This window comes from Rhinolophus sinicus, linkage group LG09, assembly GCF_036562045.2.
Source record: "Rhinolophus sinicus isolate RSC01 linkage group LG09, ASM3656204v1, whole genome shotgun sequence".
Lineage (NCBI taxonomy): Eukaryota > Metazoa > Chordata > Mammalia > Chiroptera > Rhinolophidae > Rhinolophus > Rhinolophus sinicus.
In genome coordinates this window covers 93641855-93660746 of record NC_133758.1, presented here as the reverse complement: position 1 = coordinate 93660746, position 18892 = coordinate 93641855, and the positions used below count along the sequence as shown (strand labels likewise).

The following is an 18892-nucleotide window of genomic DNA, read 5'->3' as shown; positions in this document are numbered from 1 at the left end:
TGGTTTCATAATTTATTTAGAATCTTCAGGATGTAGCTCATATCTGTTTAATCTTGTGCTAGTTTCCTTCTTGCTCACCAGGCTTCAGTCACACTTGTCTTTTTAAAAGATCTTCTAATATTTCTAGAACTTTTTTCTCTCTTTTACTTCCAGATTTCTGATCAGAATGTTTTTCGTCTCACTCAGGTATGCAACTGTTATTCAACTTTCATCATTTAGTTTAAATACAATTTTATGGGTTACTCTCTGAATCTCTCAATATAAATCAAGTCTCCTATTACACTTTCTAATAGAATCCCATTGCCTTTTTTTCCCTCCCATAACTTATAGTTTGCAGTTATTTATTTATGTAGCTGTTTGTTTAATGTAGGTCTTTCTGCTTAAACAAGATCCAGGAGCTCAGATATAATATCTTTTTTGCTTATGACTATATATCCACTGACTGGTATAATGCCCAGCATGCCATCAGGTCTCGGTTTAGACTTATGTTCATGAATAAATGAACAAATAATTATAAATCAAGTGATAGCATCAATAGCCCATTTAATTTTATCCTACTTTTCTTTCAGAAAGTCTATGATATTTTGTCTCCCATCCTTTTTCAGTCCTGTGATTTTTCCATTGGTTACCTTATAATTTGGAGTTCATGATCCTTGTGACCCAGTAAATATTTTCAGTCCTGAAAAATGCCTTAAATTTGTATACATGTAGTCTTCAATGTGCCTTAATGTATATTAACTTTATTCAATGATTGGATGCTGACTTTTAATAATTATTTTAAAATCTACACTTAATATGACTAACAAATAATGCTTTCAGCCACCAGATCCATTTATCTAGACATTGCCTGTTCTTCATGAAGAGATTGGTTTCCTTCCCTAATTATGGAGCATGTGATTTAGCCAAGGTGCAATAGGCTGAAGAGCCTTCCAATTCCTTCAACATAGTTATTTCCTGTCACCAACTAAACAAAGTAGCACATTCATTGACTAGATGAGAATGCCAGAATTAGACTGCTTTCCAACAGCCAGCAAAGTGGATCCCTCCTGGTATTCATGTGTCTAAAGAAAGCCCCTTGCGGGAGGATGTGAAGTCTGTGAATGCGCCATAGGGAACCCTAGCTAAATATTGTCATACTCTTTCTGCACAGTTATGAAGGGGCAGAGACTAAAAGAAAGTACTGCCATCATGTCCATGTCTTTCTGAGTCATAAAGAATAGCTGTGCCTCATGATTTTTTATTACACATGCAACATTTCTCATGACATAGACTTCTGATATGTCAGTTCAACTAGTTTAAAAGATTTGACTAGGAAACCTCCATCTGTACACCACCCATATCTTTTCTTTTTTGGTTACAAATTACATCATATAATAAGAATTGGAACCACCAGAATTGTGAGAATCCAAACGCTTTTATCATTAGCAGAAAGATGAAAAAGACAGGTTTTATTCTAAGCATACTGATGTTAAAATAAACCAAATCAAGAACCAAAGAGAATTTACTTTCAGGGCTGCCATTACTCTCTAAATATTGCTTGTTAAAATGCAAATTGGATTAGCTCAATTCAGAGAAGCTGTTCTTGGTACATAAAGTGAAGACCTAAGTTGATAAGATCATGCTAGAGCATAGAAAACGAAAAAATTTTTGTTAGGTATTGAAAAATGTCTTTAAAAAAAGATAGTCTTGATGTTCATGTATAATTATCATTTTTATAAATTGGATAACTGACATCTTGATTAAGGCATTCCTTGGGAATGATGCCCATTTATGTGGAGTTTGTTATATTTAACAACAACGAAAATAAAATACTTACAAACTGTGTGAAATCCTTTTTTGGCAGACAACTGTAAATGCTTTGTATTTCTAAGTACAACTTCTTCTGTTCCATTAGTTTAAGGAAAGGGGTGTGGCCCCTATTAGAAGTGAACCCATAGTGACTTCTGTTCCTGGCGTCTTCTTTATGCACCTTTTCTCTTTCTCAAATTTAGGGCCTCCTTTGAACTCTCCTGCCCAAGTTTTTCTTTATGAAAAAAGCATATAAGTGAATTTATTTTACAAATACTTATTGACTATCTACTGAATATCAACCTCTCTTCTAAGCACTTGGGAAATAGCAGTCCACAGACAAAAATCCCTGATCTTATGTGACTTATGTCCTATAGCACATGCGAGAATGGTGACACCGAATATAATGCAGACATTCAGATGATTATCAAGGGCAAATCCAGTAAATATTTTTAATTGCTTTGTCCTTTTTGTAGAATACTATTAGGGCTCAAAACTATTCATGTTGTTCCTAATTCTAGTGTGAGGAGACAGATATTAAATAATATAAATAAGTAAAATATTTGATTCAATGTTATATTCAAAACAAATAAAAGCATGGTAGAAAGATGGTGTGTATGAGTGTGCAATTTTAAAGTGAATGACCAGGTGAGACCTTGCTAAGAAGACAACATTCATGTAAATATCTGAAGGATGACAGATAACCAGTCATTTTAAATTTGAGTTTCTTATGCTTAATTAACTGGAGAATTTTAATAAATTTCAAAACATGTGGAAAGCTATAATTAATTAACTAATTATGGTTCTAATTTGTTAATTAACTTATTGTTGGTAATTTGTCAGACAGCCCTCTAAAATCAACTTACTGATAGTTTGTGACTGTTGATGGACATCAAGGAATTAGGCCATGTTAAGGAAAGGAGAGCACTAAGAGAGGCAATTAGGAACTACCACAGCACTACAAGGGAGAAAGTAAATGAAGACATTTTTCCAAAATGTCATTTTTGTTCTAAAGTGATCAGGTATCTGGACTTTTTTCTGTAGTCCTTTCATTGTTCTTTACTACCTTTAGGATAATGCCTCAACCTTCTGATTTCACATTAAAATCCTTCAAAAATTGGCCTCTTGCTTGTTTCTCTAATAGATGTGTTTGTGTTCCAATAAAACTTGATTTACAAAAATGGATGGTTGGCCAAATATTTTTGCAGTTACCTATTTTCCTTCTCCTGGTCTATTTTATGTAACTCTACCATTCTTAGCACATAGCTTACATTTTGAAAGTTGTATCAATTGTGTAAGAAACTGCTGAATTTGCAGCCAATCTATCAACATTCCAGGTAGGAAGTTGTAGGAAAAGAAAAATAGTTAAAAGAACACTTACCACCGGTTTCCTCAAATAGAACCTTCCCCTATACCTCACCCAACATCTGGCCATTTTTTCGTGCAAAGAACCAGAGGAATGTAGTTGTTTTGATGGATATATTTTCATTCAATAAAATTAGGATTGTGTAACCAAGGAAGTAAGAGAGAATGGATGTTGGGTGGGCTTCTAGAAGTTTCTGTCAGATATACCAGATTCCCATCACCCAGTGTCAGTTTTCTAATTTGTTGAAATGGGAGTCTGAGTACCTCAGAGAGTTGTTTTGTGAAGACTTAATGAGCTAACACACTGCTAGGAGAGTGCCATGCATACTGTGATCTCTTAATACAGCTAACACATCGTTGAAATTAGCATTATTTTCATCTTTTGTGTGTTTTAGTCTTTGTTGCATCCTCAGTGCCTAGAATGCTTTCTGGCATACAGAGGGGCTCAAATAAACATTTTTTTTTAAATTAATAAACTGTCATTACCATCAGTTAAGATTTTGGGGTTGTAAGAAACAAAAAAACTGTTTCTGGTCTATTTCATAATTTATTAAAAGAATATTACTTGCTTCCAAAAATGACAAGATAGCTGGAGAGTCAGTCTCAGACAAGAACAGGTATCCAATTATTGCTGTAATAAGTTAGGCACAACTATTTTCACCCGTTCCTGAATCACTCCACTCAACATTTAAAGCCCCATGAGACAGTCTAATGTGCCAAATGTGACTGAATCATCTGTCTCCATTTGGATAGGAGAGAACAGGATACCTTGTTTTATAGTTCCACCGAAACTGCATGTAACTGGAGAGAAGAAAAAATTAGGATGAAGTCAATGTGGAAGATAAAATCAGCAAGAAGAAAGTAGGCAGACAACCCAAGGAATGTTCATGACACATGCCTATTCTTTTTAGTTTGCATTGCTTCCACAAAATCGTGGCTGTGATATAAGAATACCCCCTGGAAGGACAAAGAGTTCTAGCAATTTGGACTCTGTTAACACATCAGCATCTTCATTTTTTCCAATTAAATAGAAAACCATCACCTTGTAGAACTAAGTGCAGAAACTAACAAAAATAGATGTTTTGTTGTTGTTTGTTTTTTAGGCAAAGATGAGAGGATATGACAATGAGGTACTGGGCTTGATAATTGAAAACAGTAAAGAGATGCTGACGAAAGGTTAGGCATTAAGGCCAAATAAAGTTATTGTGGCTTTAGGTAATGATGTCTGTATAACCTTTCTTCCAAACATACAACTGTATAAAATCTCATTGTTCCTAAGTGCTTTATTTGCTATAACAATCACACTGCTGGTCTGGTGGATTACTGAGCAATTGATTATCATCTCTGATTAAAAGTTGAAACCATATGGGCTTTTTCTTTGTTTGTCTTCATAGATGTTGCACTGAATGTAGATCCATGACAACCTAGGGATTTATTTTTAAGCATGATTCACAATAGTATCATCTACTATTATTATGCAAGTCTGTCAGACATTTGGAATTGCTTTAAGTTAGCAACTTTTATTGGAATTTTTAAAAATTGTAAAAGTATTCTATGTTATTGCTAGAGAAAAAAATTATATGTTCCCCAAAATTGATTTGCATGATTGTGAATATGTGTGCAGCTACCAAGGACCATTCCAAGCCATTGATGTAAATTTGGTACATTAGCAGATTGTATGTGCAGGGAGCTATAGAGCTTATGTAACCTCCTTTAATAATTTGGGTCTAGATATTTTTACATTATGTTTATTTAGATATTAAAGACCTGATGAATTCAGATTAATGAAAATGATATCCTTACCAACTCTTGGAATATGGAGTGTATAAAGTTGAACAAAAAAAGTACTTGTATGAAACTAGACTTTAACGATTTTTTTTTTTTACATCTTGTATTCTTTATCATATTTATTTCTATGATTTTTACATTGGGAAATGTATGTAAATATTCCATTAAAGACTGAATGGGTAATTAAAGTGTGAGTATTATGCAAAGTAGACAAACTTTAAAATCCATTATTTAAGAATTGAAAATACTTAACATTTTATAACTTGTTGATTTTTTTTTCTTTTGGCAATAATACTAATTTTTTTGTTTTATCTTTGTTTCCTTTTTTGCAGTGCTTTATTACAGTATTGAAACAACAAACTCATTTTCACAGTGGATTCATGCTGACAAATTTCATATTTTAAAGCTTGAGGTATTTTATCATAAAACATGCTCGGTGGAAAGTTTGAAGCATAGAATTCTGTCAAACACCTGAATAAAGAAGTCCTCATCTGGTATGTAAGAGACGTTCTCACCACCACCATGACGAATCAGGAAAAGTGGGCCCATCTCAGCCCCTCAGAATTTTCCCAACTTCAGAAATATGCTGAATGTAAGTATTCATATCAATAATATGATGTTTGGATGCACTTGTGCTACATAAGTTATGAATGATTTAAACAAACAGAATACAGATTCTGCTCAGCATCACGAAAGATTTAGGTGTATCTTTTGTATTAGCCAGTAGGTTGACTGGAGACTACCCTTTTGCCATAAGAAAAAAAAAATAATAAATTTGAATCAAACATCAAATCTAGAAGGAAAGAAACTAGGATGTCAGATGCAAGACTAAACTTGGAAACACTCCAGCTGTAAGAGAAGTTAAGCAAAGGATAAGACAGTCTGCGAAAATGGAGACTGTTGAGATTGTAACCAAGCAGAAGGAGGACACCAGGAGCATAACGACAGTAATAAGAAAGTAAAAGGAGGAGAAAAAAATGGTGTCATACTTGAATCATTAGGACCTGACTCATAGAGATCAGGAGGAAGGGGAAATGTGAGGGTTTTTCCTCTCTTTGTCAGCCTAACATTTCAAAAAGGACTAGGTGTAGGGAGTCATTGACATATTGTGGAGTTGGTATTAGCGGTTATGGGGCGGGGGAAAGGTTTGCCAGGACCTTTGGCCAACTTGCTCAGTTTGTGCATTTAGACAAAAGATAGACTATGGTAATTTGCCTCATCGTAAGGTATTTTAAAATATTGTTTTGCAGTATGTACACAATAAGGTTTTGTTTACAAGAAATTTCTTATTACCATAGATTTTCAGGAATGTGTCTGTTTTACAAAATGAGTTTCAGCTCTCTCTCTATATATGTATGTGTATATACATGTATGTGCATTTTCTATATATAAACAGTAATTGGGTCAAAGTACTGAAGAGAATAAAGGAAGCAACTAATACATAGGAGACACTGAAATGTTTGGAAGACGATGAGTAGAGAAAAAATAATCCAGAGAGAATGTAGTAAGAATGGTGAGAGTGGAGGGAGTAACATGGTACTGGGAGAATAAAATGCAAGAAGTGGACAAAGAACCAATAGCACATAATAGTGAAAGAGGCAAGCACCAAAGCAGCTGGTGATGCTAAAGCAGAGAGGATGTGTGACATACAGGAGGTAAGTGTCTGGAATAAATTGAATAATATGAAGGAGAGACAGAGAGAAAGGTTAAACAGAAGAGGGATTTGGAATAATAAGAAATAGGTGTGATGATACCGATGAATAATAACACATTTGTAAGGTACATATTATAAGTCAGGAACATTAATAAACTCTTAAGGCATATTATCTGAAAAGGCCAACTTCACAGGTTATTTAGAGCCTTCCTAACTAGATGGCTGCAGTATTCTGGGTGACAGTGTAAGAGTGCTGCTGAGTATTCACAAGGAAGTCACAAATCCACAAGAACAAGTGCATTTTCTTAGTGAATAATAGTAAAAATACAACCATCATATGGGGGAAGGGTCAGAAATTTTTTTGTCCCATCAAAATGTGGTCCTTGGGCCGGCCCGGTGGCTCAGGTGGTTGGAGCACAGGCTCTCAACCACAAGGTTGCCAGTTCAATTCCTCGAGTCCCGCAAGGGATGGTGGGCAGCGCCCCCTGCAATTAAGATTGAACACGGCACCTTGAGTTGAGCTGCCACTGAGCTCCCGGATGGCTCAGTTGGTTGGAGTGCACCCTCTCAACCACAAGGTTGCCAGTTCAATTCCTCGAGTCCTGCAAGGGATGGTGGGTAGCGCCCCCTGCAACTATAATTGAACATGGCACCTTGAGCTGAGCTGAGCTGCCGCTGAGCTCCCGGATGGCTCAGTTGGTTGGAATGTGTCCTCTCAACCACAAGGTTGCTGGTTCGACTCCCACAAGGGATGGTGGGCTGTGCCCCCTGCAACTAGAAAACGGCAACTGGACCTGGAGCTGAGCTGCGCCCTCCACAACTAAGACTGAAAGGACAACAACTTGAAGCTGAACGGCACCCTCCACAACTAAGATTGAAAGGACAACAACTTGACTTGGAAAAAAGGCCTGGAAGTGCACACTGTTCCCCAATAAAGTCCTGTTCCCCTTCCCCGATAAAATTTAAAAAAAAATGTGGTCCTCATATTAAAACACTTTTTTGAACCACTGAAAGTACAATTCATCCATTTATCATATAAGTAAAATTTAACCCAGAATGGCTGAGTTGTTGTCAACCTTATACTCAGTAATTTCTAAATTGACTAAAAACAATTCACTTATGGTTTTCAATTTCTATACGCTGTAAGTGTTATAGCTAAAAATTAAGTAAATATTTCTGAGCATCTTTAGGGATCTTAACACTGAAAGAAATGCAAATATGAACAGGTACGGACCCTCCCTTTACAGCCTCCCTTTACAGCTCCCTTTACAGGAATTTACAGCTTAATGAGGCTAAAAACAAATGGATAAATGACTCTTTTTCTAGGCAGAATAGTGTAAGTGCCACAAGCAAAGTTTGGGGTTCTGTACTGCTTTAGTATTCAGTTGAAGATGGGAAAAGGGAAGCCTTTATGAAAAGTAGAATTTGAGATGAATTTTGCAATATAGGTTTAAGGTAAATGGTGAAGAAAATGTTATAGATAAAAAGGGAAATTCAACATATATTTGAGGAGAGATGAGCCATATTTAGCCACACCACAGACTGCTATGCTTCAAGAAGTTTAATTGGACAACTATGAAAATAGTATGTGATAATGAAAAGAGACTATTGTCAGGCCTGTGGGCTATTGGAATAGACTAAACAATGTGGATGATGAAAGCTGACCAGAAAAGTGGAAAATCAGATTAAAACTAAGTGGAAATTCAGGTTAAAACTAACAGAATAGAGCTGGGGAATAATAAAGTATGAGAATCTAGAGATAGAGATAGTTAAAGAGAGATATCTAAAATTTAGCTCTAAAGATTTGACTTGGAGGATGGGGGATTTTGGTAACATAATGTCCCAAGCAAAGAAAATAATGAGTTTGATTTAGGTTATTTTGAATTTGGCTTGCTTATTAAAATATATTTTCCCGTGTTTGGGTACTTACAGGAAAAGTGTCTTACAGGAAGCATTAATACAAAATAGGTAAATTGTTGCTATGATAGCTAAAATATCATTTTTAATGACCATTGCTCAGATATTCAAAGTCCATTTGAATTGGGAAACAGAATTTAATACTAAAATTTTAAATATAATTGTAGGCTGCTGCTTTATTTTATTGGCTAAGGAATATAGGGGTGCATTAAATTATATCACAAGAATGCTTGATTTAGTACTCAATTTGTGTAAATGCCTGACGAGTTGTAATAAAAATCGTCATAATGTAAAAGTTGTAACATTGAGACAAAGATTAACGAGCATTCAATAAATTGGTAGGAAGAAGTGGCCTGGTTTTCAGAACATTATTAAAATGGATTTTATGAGAAGACAAATTAACCGATTAACTGTAAATGGAAAAAAAAATAGTGCTGATTTCAAATTAGACTTGCTACTCTTTTTTTAAATAACAAAGACAACAGGAAAAGTGCTTGATTTAATCCTCGGAGATGTTCCTATATGATTAAGGAGCCAAAGGTATCATGATTAGAATGTATCCTCATGTCATAAATTGCCATTGTCAAAATATAGCTGGAAACACATCATCCTAAACATTATAAAAGTAGTACGTTTTCCATGCTATTAATAGATGTGAGCAGTTCATCACAGCATTTAAGGATCAGACTTTTAGTGTTGCTGGGCAATACGGACGAAGTGGCACTCCTCCACAGTCTTATTATAAAAGTCTTATGTGGGTAAGATTTCTGGATTTTAGTTGTTTTGTATTTTTCAATAAGAAATTGTTTATGTGTATTAAATGAATAATTAAAAGAGCAAGTTATTGATTTAAGTTGAAACTTGCAACTTATTAATATTATATGTAGTATATATCAAATAAGTGTTTTCTATGCTTTTGGGGGAGGGGACAGGGCTATGGAACTCTGGAAGGAGTTCATGGAACCCCCCCACCCCAGCAAAACGAAATCATTGAATGTTGAACCTAGAGAGTATCATTTCCTAAAGTTATCTGATTTTGGATTCTCTCCACAATTGCCACAATATACCTTGTCTTATTTCATTTGGGATGCCATAACAAGGTACCATAGACTGGGTGACTTATAAACAACCCAAACTTATTTCACACAGTTCCAGAGTCTGGAAATCCAAATTCAGGGTGCCAGCATGTTTAGGACCTGATAAGATCCTTCTTCTGGGTTGCAAATTGTCAACTTATTCTGTATCATTACATGGTGGGGAGAGAAAAAGAGGAGCTGCAAGCTCTACATGGACTCTAAAAGGGCACTAATCCAATTTACCACCTTCATTACCTCATCTAATCCTAATTACTGGTGCCTAGGGTAGCTCTGCAAAAATCCCAGGGCACCCCATAGCTCTGTACCACCTGCCAACCTCGAGTGGTACATGAGTTGTGTGGGGCAGGGTATCAGAGACTCACCAGGGTGGGGCAAATGGTGGTCACCAGGTTAATTTAATGTACATTCTGGTTTGATGCCAGTGCTTTTCCTGGAGCTACTCAGCAAAAGTCTCAGAGAACACTAAGGCCAGATGCCACCCACTTAGGGCCTGTAGACTGCCTGAGAGTTGTCCAATAAAGAATGCAGCATGGGTGGGGCTGGCTCCTGGCCAAAGTAGTGCTCCAATGTTGCATGAGTTGGGTGGGGTGGGGTTCCAGGGTTTCACCTGGGTCGAGCTAGCAGATTTCACCAGGCCAATGCAGATTTACATTTGGCTGTGTGTGGGAGTCCTCAACACAGGAAAGATGGTGCCTGCTTGCCAGCTGTGTGGGAGGAGGATTCTACACAGGAAATATGGAGAGTATCTCACCAGTCCTTGTCCTGAAGCCACACAACTGAGTCACTCGTTGTGCCTCTTGAGTCAGTGTCTCTTGACTGGAGCCCACAAGTGAGTGAATCTGTTTGTGGGCCCTTTAATAGTATGTCTGGGTTTTCTGCAGTCCTCTGTCTCACCCAGTCAGAATCTCTACTGTTTTTGACAGCCAGCTGTTGTGGGGCTCCTCTTCCCAAGAGAATACCTCTGCTGCTGAGCTATTCCTCCCAATTTTCAATTGCTACACCAGCTGTGGGGTCAGACCATTTTGCATTTCCACGCCTCCTACCAGTCTCCATGTGGATTCTTCTTTATATCCTTAGATATAGGATTTCTGTTCAGCTAGACTTCAGATGGTTCTCCAGATTTATTCTTCTATAATTTAATTGTGGTCATGGGAGGATGACAGCATTTATCTACTATGGCATATCAGATCCTCTGGTCCTAACATATTTTAGATTTCCAATTTGGCAAAGTTACTTAACATCTGTGTGTCCCAGTTTTTGAGCTTATAAAATGGAGAAAACAAATATGTCAAGTGTTGTAAGTATAAAATTGAATGAGTTAATATATGTCAAGTAATGAGAACAGTGCATTGCAAGTTCTGAATGATATAACTGTTTATAATTATTATTTTAATAGAGAGGGAGTAAGTTGCTTATGTTGGCTGTTTGATCATTGATCTAGTAGAAAAATGCCACATTTTGGAGCCTTGAGTTGATATCTTATTTTCTGTTACAAGACTAGATTCTTTCAACAAGATAGAAGCTTCTGGTACTATTGGCATCCTTGGTTCTGTGTTGTCCTCACAAATGCTGAATGCATCTAATATGAAACCAGCTGTTGCTGCCTACAGCATGCTGAGACTATTCTCCAGTTTAGGGTTTCAGGCTGAGTCACTCCATGGGAAAGATTTCCATTGACATGTGGGGGAGGAGTATAATTTTCTATTCCACACTTTATATAAAGTCATCCAAACTGTAGTTATAAGATAGCTCTCACTCCTACTGTGTAGAGAATTGAGCTTTTCACATTATTAGTTTGACAGTGCTTCCTGCTGTGGTTTCATGGCACAGTGAAGGGTTAAGAAACTCCATTCTTTTCATGGATAACGCTGTTTTCTATGAAACTCTACACAGTATTTCCAAGTGATGCATGATGTGCCCACATATTGTTACTTAGGGTTAGCTTTTTATTTGCTATATATAAAGTGTGTTCTATAGCATGCAAATTGCTTTTTGGAAAATACTGTGTTATTATGGCTGGAACACTTCCAAACTTTCATACATTTCATACTTTTTATAGCAGCTGGCATTGTAGAGCATTGCAAAATTATGATGAACTTGTTCTTTTCAGTAAGGACCAGTGTGCCTAATTTTGGACCTGCTGTACAATTTCTTCCATCGGAGAGAAGCAGGCAGCGTGGCTTAGTGGAAAGTGCGCAGGCTTTGTAAGCAAACTAATATTCGACAGTGTTATACCACAGCCCTGTTTTCTAATTATTAGTGATGTGACCTTGAAAATGTTACATAAACTACCTGTGCCTCAACTTCCTCACTGGGAAGAGTAGAATCCCACCTCACATTGTTGTTGTATTTAACAACACAATTATCATCATAATAAATCATATATTTTTAGTGCCCTACTCTAAACAGCATACAAGTATTAATTAATTTAGTACTCATGGTAAGCCTTAGAAAAAGGCAATTGACCTCTCTCAGGCAGATTACCTGGTCTATTGCTGTGGCTCAATAAGTGATAAAGATCAAAACAGTAATAATTCATTTATGTCTCTTAATGAAGTTTGATAGTTTGATATGGTAATAAACATGTTATTAATCATGCTTCCAAAATAGGGAAATCTGGAATCTGGGATTCAGGTCCTCTTACCGCCATCAGCCACAACTTTCCGACAAAAGATTTTTGCATACAGGGCAAAACAAAGAAGCAAAGCTGCCAACTATGATTTTGATCCCAAATTGTGTTTCTGGTCTCTTACCCTTGTAGATTGGACCTGATTTTGTATTAACTTCAGTGATGCTCTGCCTACAGTAGAGACATATTCCTTCATTCTACCCACACTCATTCTTCCTATGCCTGGAACCTCTCTCAACCTTCCTTTATAAAAAACATGGGAGGTGAAAGCGATGAGAAGGAGATCATGAAGCAATTGTAATAAAATATGGTAAAGTTCTTTTCCATTTTAAGTAGCCTTACTCTCCTGAGAAATTCCACTCTCTCAAATGATGGTCCAATTCTGTCTTTTAGATATATTTTGTACTTGACCCTTACAAGACGGGATAAAGGGAGTGGAGGGAGAGAGACTTGACCTCCTCCTATATGCCTATATTCACTTGGTTGTTAAGCAAATTTAGATCACATGCTAGCCCTCTTTCTAATTTTTTTTTTTTTTACTGGGATTAACTTTTATTTTTGGTCCTTGCCAATGATACATTGGCTCTATTTTGGGAGACCAAGCCACTTACTGATAATTGCTCTCTCTGTACAAGACAAAAGAATATATGGTACAGAGTAATTTGGTGTACAGCTGGGGACACATTATTTGGTCAGATAAAACAGGGTTTGAGTTCTAGTGCTGTGATGTACCCCTCAGTTTCCTCACCTCTGTCCTAAGATGCAATGATGATTGCATGTGAAGTGCTCAGAACTCTATATAAGCGTATTATTGCTACGATGAGGACCATTATGGTGGTGACTAAGGTAGTTTAATATCAAATGAGAACTTTTTGTTTCTGCCTTTGATTTAGGCCTACTCACTTATACTACTTTGCATGGACACTTGGTCTGAAACTGGAATCTGTGAGTCTATTTTAGATAATATCTGTCTCTCATTTCCGACACTGTTTCTTCTGATTCACATTGATTAACACAGCAGTTCCTGGCTCTGACCCAGATTTTATTTCTGGAATGTATGTTGGCTGAATAATCTCTTTTGTCTCATCTCTGGCTCTGTTTTCTATTTGTTGTACTGCTTCAGTCTGAATTTCCCATTGGTGGCTTCTGTAGGTCCATATGTCTTAAATTTTCAATGTCTAAATCTTGTAATAATAAAGAAAGTAATAACTATGATTGTCTAAATTTGCATTATGTTAGTATCCTAAAAAGACATACTTTTCAATGATTTTTAAGCATCTATTTCTTGTCAACTTGCCAAAAAAAAAAAAAAGAAACAGTTTTGTTAAAATTTATGGTTAGGATTTCTGTGAAATATTGGTAAAGGTGAGCTAAGTAAGGCTATGATTGAGAAATTCACAAAATCTCAATGACTTAACAAAATAAACATTTATTTATTTCTCATATTACTTTTCCAAATCATAGCCAGTAAATGGTTTCATTTCACATTGTCCTTGATCAAGTCCCAGTCAGATGGAGCAGTCTTCAACTGTAAAAATTGGCAGATGCTGTGGTAGTGAAAAATGGAAAGCTTGTGAATTGGGTGCTGGCTCTTAAGGCTTCTCCCTGGTAATGATATGCTTACATTTCATTGACGTAAGTAATCCTCATGACAACATATAACTTCAAGAGAGGAGGCAAATGCATTCCTTCCATCTGCTGAGTATCAGGGGAGAACTGAAATATTTGGTGAAAACTACTAATATGGCCAGTATCACAAAAGTAAAATATAACCTGCGATTTACTTTGGAACATTAAGCAAGTCACTGCAATCTCTTTAAACTTCTGTTTCTTCATTTATAAAATGAGGATAATGCTCCCTATCTATAAACAATAACTCTTATTTTTATTACTAATGTTAGTATGACAAATTATAACAAAAGTTGTTAGTATATTCATTTACTATTACATTAAATTATATCCTTAAATCAGTTATAGATTAAAGGTTGTTATTCACTGGAAGTTTCTATGGTTGCCTCTCCCCCTCTCTCAATTACAGCAGGAAGTGGCCCCCACATATACACACAAAATATGAGTATGCAGACTAGAAGAACTTAATTTTACTCATTGGCCATAATTTCACCAACAATATTTAGTGTCTTTTACTGTTTGGCGTTATGATTGGTTCTAGGTAATACAGAAATGAATATTGTGGTGCTTTTAATCAAAGAGCTTGGTTTATTCAAAGAGACAACTATGGTGGCAAATGATGATAAAGCAATGAAATACATTCTTTAAATGTTATATATGCAATACTTTTTCTTAAAAAATTATGGTACAATTGACATATAATGATGTATTAGTTTTAGGTGTACAACATAATGATTTGATATGTATTGCGAAATTATTAGCAAAATAAATTTAGTTAACATACATAGCTATATTTTTTTTTCTTGTGATGTGAATTTTAAGATGTACTCTCTTAGCAACTTTCAAATATACAAAACAGTATTGTTAACTATAATCACCATGCTATACGTTATATCCCCAGACTTATTTATCTGTAACTGGAAGTTTGTACCTTTTGACCACCTTCAACCATTTCATCCCCCCTTTCCTGACTTGAGCCTTGTGTAACCACCAGTCTGTTTTCTGTACCTGTAAGATTTTTTTTGTGTGTGTGTGTGTGTGTTGTTGTTTGTTTGTTTGTAAAGATTCTACATATAAATGAATCATACATACAGTATTTGTCTTTCCCTTTTCTGACTTATTTTCTTAGCATAATGTCCTCAAGTTCCATTCATGTCACAAATGGGCAGGAGGCCCTTTCGCATGACTGAATAATGTACTAATTTATATAAATTCTATCTATCTATCTATCTATCTATCTATCTATCTATCTATCTATCTATCATCTATCTATCTAATTCTTTTATGTATTCATTTGCCTGTGGACATGTGGACATTTAGATTGTTTCCATGCCTTGGCTATTGTAAATAATGCAGCAATGAATGTGGGGTGGAGATACATTTTAAGGTAGCGTTTTTGTTCTCTTTGGGTATATTCAGAAGGAGGATTGTTGGATAATATGGTAGTTCTATTTTTAATTTTTTGAGGAACCTTCATACTGTTTTCCATAGTGGCTGAACCAATTTATATTCCCACCAACAGTACACAAGGGTTTCCTTTCCTCCATATCCTCACTAACCCTTGTTACCTCTTGTCTTTTTGATGGTAGTCATTCTAACAGGTATGAGATGTTATCTCATTGTGGTTTTGATTTGCATTTCCCTAATGATTAGTGACGTTGTACATCTTTTCAGGTAAATGTTGGTACGTGATGGGCAAATAGGCATCTTTCTCTGAGAGACTGGGCCTTTTAATCTGTAGCCTCTATGTTGTGTCCTGGGGTTTAGGTGGTTAAGGACCGATATTCTTTAGTTACAGACCTGTGGGACCCATGAACATAAGCCCTGCTGGCCACTAGTGCCAGGAGATCAAGGAGTGTGTCTTATGGATACAGCCGCAAAAGCCATGGCACCAGACCTGGGCACAAGCTCTTTTGTGGTAGATTTGGGCAACATGGAGTGAGGCAGAGGGAGGGCACAAAGATGGCATCTGCCCACCTCCCATTTCTGGAGAGTACTGCAGTTGGTCTCTAGATGTGTGTTAAATTGTAAGACTTCTCCTCAGGCTGCAAATAGGCCCCTCTGCCTGCTGCCGCGAAAGACTGGGTGCTTTACCCTGCTGCTGCCTCTGTGCTCAGGACCTGGTGGATTAGCCACTGATGAGTCTGCACAAAGTCTGTTAAAGAACACTGCCCATCCCTGTAGCCTGTTGGTCTCCTGGACACAAGCCCCAGTGGCTTTCAAAACTAGATGTTTTGGGGGCCAGTCTCTCAACTAGAAATATTAAAAGTTGGAGCACTTGGTGTAGGGTCCAAACCTTTCACTCCTCAGGAAGAAATTGGAACCTATGAGTTCCTTTCCACTTCTGTGTCTCCATGGTGGGAGTTCACTTTGTGGTAAGATTGTGTCTCAGCCTCTTCTATATGTTTCGATGTGGGTTTCTTCTCATTCTTCTCATGTGTTCAGCTAGTTTATAAACTTTTTTCAGAGGGAATTTTTCTATATGACGCTGTAGATTTGGCATGTCCATGGGAGGAAGTGAGTTCAGAAGCCTTCTATGCCACCATTTTGAACTGGGACCTATGCAAAACTCTTGGAGAACTCTTTCATCATGTGACCAGGACTTGCAAGGGGAATTGATTTTTATTTTACTTGAAAGGATTGAAAAGGTTAAGAAAAGTAGAGAAACTCCAAACAGTTATCAGAGCATGTGCTGAGGCATAAAAGAATGTGAGTCATTAGGGAAAACTTGGAAGTCTGTTTTGGTGTATGTACACATTTGAGTATGAGAATGTATGTGTGTCCACGAGCATGTGTATAAACATTGAGGACCATCCTAAAGAATTCAGCAATAGTCATAAAAGATGGATTTATAAATGTCATTATTAAAAAAATTGCCTTTCAACATACAGTCTTTAGGAAACATTAAAGATATTAATTGAGTGGAAAAGAAGAAAGGCAAAGAGAATATATATAAGCTCTTCTTTATAAAATCTTAGCCATAAAAAGAAAGAGAAAGTATCAAAGCTAAAGTGACTAAGGTAAAAAGAAGGATTTTGTTTTTTCCATATAGGAGAGAAAGACATGTTTATAAGGGGCAAGTGGGGACTCTTAATAGAGGGAATTAGTTGTGATGAAAGATTTTGAACTCATGGTCAAATGTTGATTTTTGTTTTGGTTTTATTCCGTCGTCTTAAGTCAATCTCTCTTGTTGATTTTCTCTCATGTTAGTTTGGGCCTTTAGCAAGTTATATAACCTTCTGAACTTTAATTTTCTGACTGTGCATTTAACACAATAGTAAGGCCGATCTCACAAGATTGTTGTTAAGACTCAAATAAAAATAAAGCGTGTGGAAATCCTTTATAAGCTGCTAACCATCACACCTAAGTTAATTATTGCTTTCATTGTTGTTATCTGTAGAATGTTCAGATTTAGCTTTACAGTATTTCTTTTATGAGGTTCAATATCTCTGTTTCTCCTAAATACTCATTTATAATTTCATTACTTGTTGAATTTTACAATTTGCTTGTGTGGGGCCATGAGAAGTACCCTCTTGTTTCCTGTTGCCCAATTTTCCTCTTTAATCTTTTAGGTCACAGTTTATTTTTAAATCCTACAGCCTCTTTCAATCATTTTCAAGGCATCTTCAGGTGCAAGAAATATTTTCTCATATACAAAAATGTATTTTAAATGGAAGAACATTGCCACGACTGATGATAGAAGACATGAAACTTCTACATCAGAGAACAAGGACTTTATTAATCATGTCATAGCAAACGGCATATTCCTCATGTTTTCATTGGCTTCCTTACTTCAGTCTCCGTAGGGAAACATGAAAAGATCCAGGTGACCTCTATACAAGCAGTGAATTGAGTTATAGGAGAAGAACCTCAAGTTTAGGGAACCTGAATCTTTTACAATGGATAGTGAACAAACCTGCCCTTTGCTCAAGAGGGGTCATGATCTGTGCCTCTTAAGGTTTTTCACTACAAAAGCATCCTTGAAGTGATAGTCTAGAATAAAAGTAGTCTGTCCCTCTGCTTGTAAAATCTGCAGACACACTGAGAATTGTCTCCAAATAAACATAAACTTATGATATTACCACCATAATCAGTAGTCTGGAGGTTGATGAAAGCACATATTTTCCTGTCAGGTTGCTCTACAGTTCATACAAAAGTAGCCTCAGATTTGTGCTTAGAAGTTTCTTGTCTTAGTCTCTGACCCTTTTCTTTCTCTTTGTCCTATCACTAGTGTTCAGGTCATCCGATTTGTGCCCTACGTTTTTTAGGTAGAATGAGACTCAGCCAATTTTCTATATTTGTCTAGGGAGGATTAAGGATAATTAATTTAGTTGTCTGGTATTTTAGAATCTACCCATGAAAAAGTAGGCTTAACTTTTCCATTTTATTCAAAGTGTCTTAAAACACAGATATTTACACACACAGACACACACACACACACACACACATTACAAGTACTGATCACTGTTAACTTATTTTTCAGTGCTTTATGATAGAATAAACACAGAAAGGAAGAATTTTGGAGAAGGAGACAAATAGCATCAATCCAGGGAGAGTTCCCATTTGTAGAATGCTTCGAGAACTTGCAGCTGAATGAATGTCGAGGATGCTGCTGACTTCCTGACCAATGTTATAAGTATTTTGGGGGCAGAATGTGGTACTGTTTGAGCTGCTACAGCTGTCAAATGATAAGTGACTTCTAAATTGCAATGATATTCCACTTCCCCTTGAAACCTATCCCCAAACTGAAGTCAGTGGGAAGCCAAAACTCTTACATGAAAAATCAAGAAAATAGTAAAATGCTGGTAGCTGCATTTTTGACTTGGACAGGAGAATCCCCAGATGTTTAGAAAATTCTGTGAAATATTTGTTGTTTACACTTTCTGTATGTATAGCATAGATTAGTAAATATACATGTTATTTCTCCCATGCGAAAAGTCTGTCTCTAGAAATTGGCTCTTAAAAGCTTTTGGTTATAAGGTATTAAAGAAGTTATTCTGTAATGAAAGGAATACCACAGCATTT

General features: G+C 36.3%; 1 protein-coding gene across 4 annotated transcripts in view; it reads left to right on the top strand.

The window, feature by feature from the left end:
* The window catches only part of DGKB (diacylglycerol kinase beta), a 642123-nt gene that overhangs the window by 55558 nt on the left and 567673 nt on the right, over nucleotides 1-18892 (top strand). For 2 of the 4 annotated variants that reach the window (XM_019727049.2, XM_074340800.1), the window contains one exon: nucleotides 5274-5533. In XM_019727049.2, the coding sequence (XP_019582608.1) occupies nucleotides 5464-5533 (70 nt within the window). In that variant the 5' untranslated portion in view covers nucleotides 5274-5463. Of the gene's footprint in view, nucleotides 1-5273; nucleotides 5534-18892 lie in introns of those variants that run through there. The other 2 variants (XM_074340803.1, XM_074340802.1) reach the window with 1 other exon arrangement.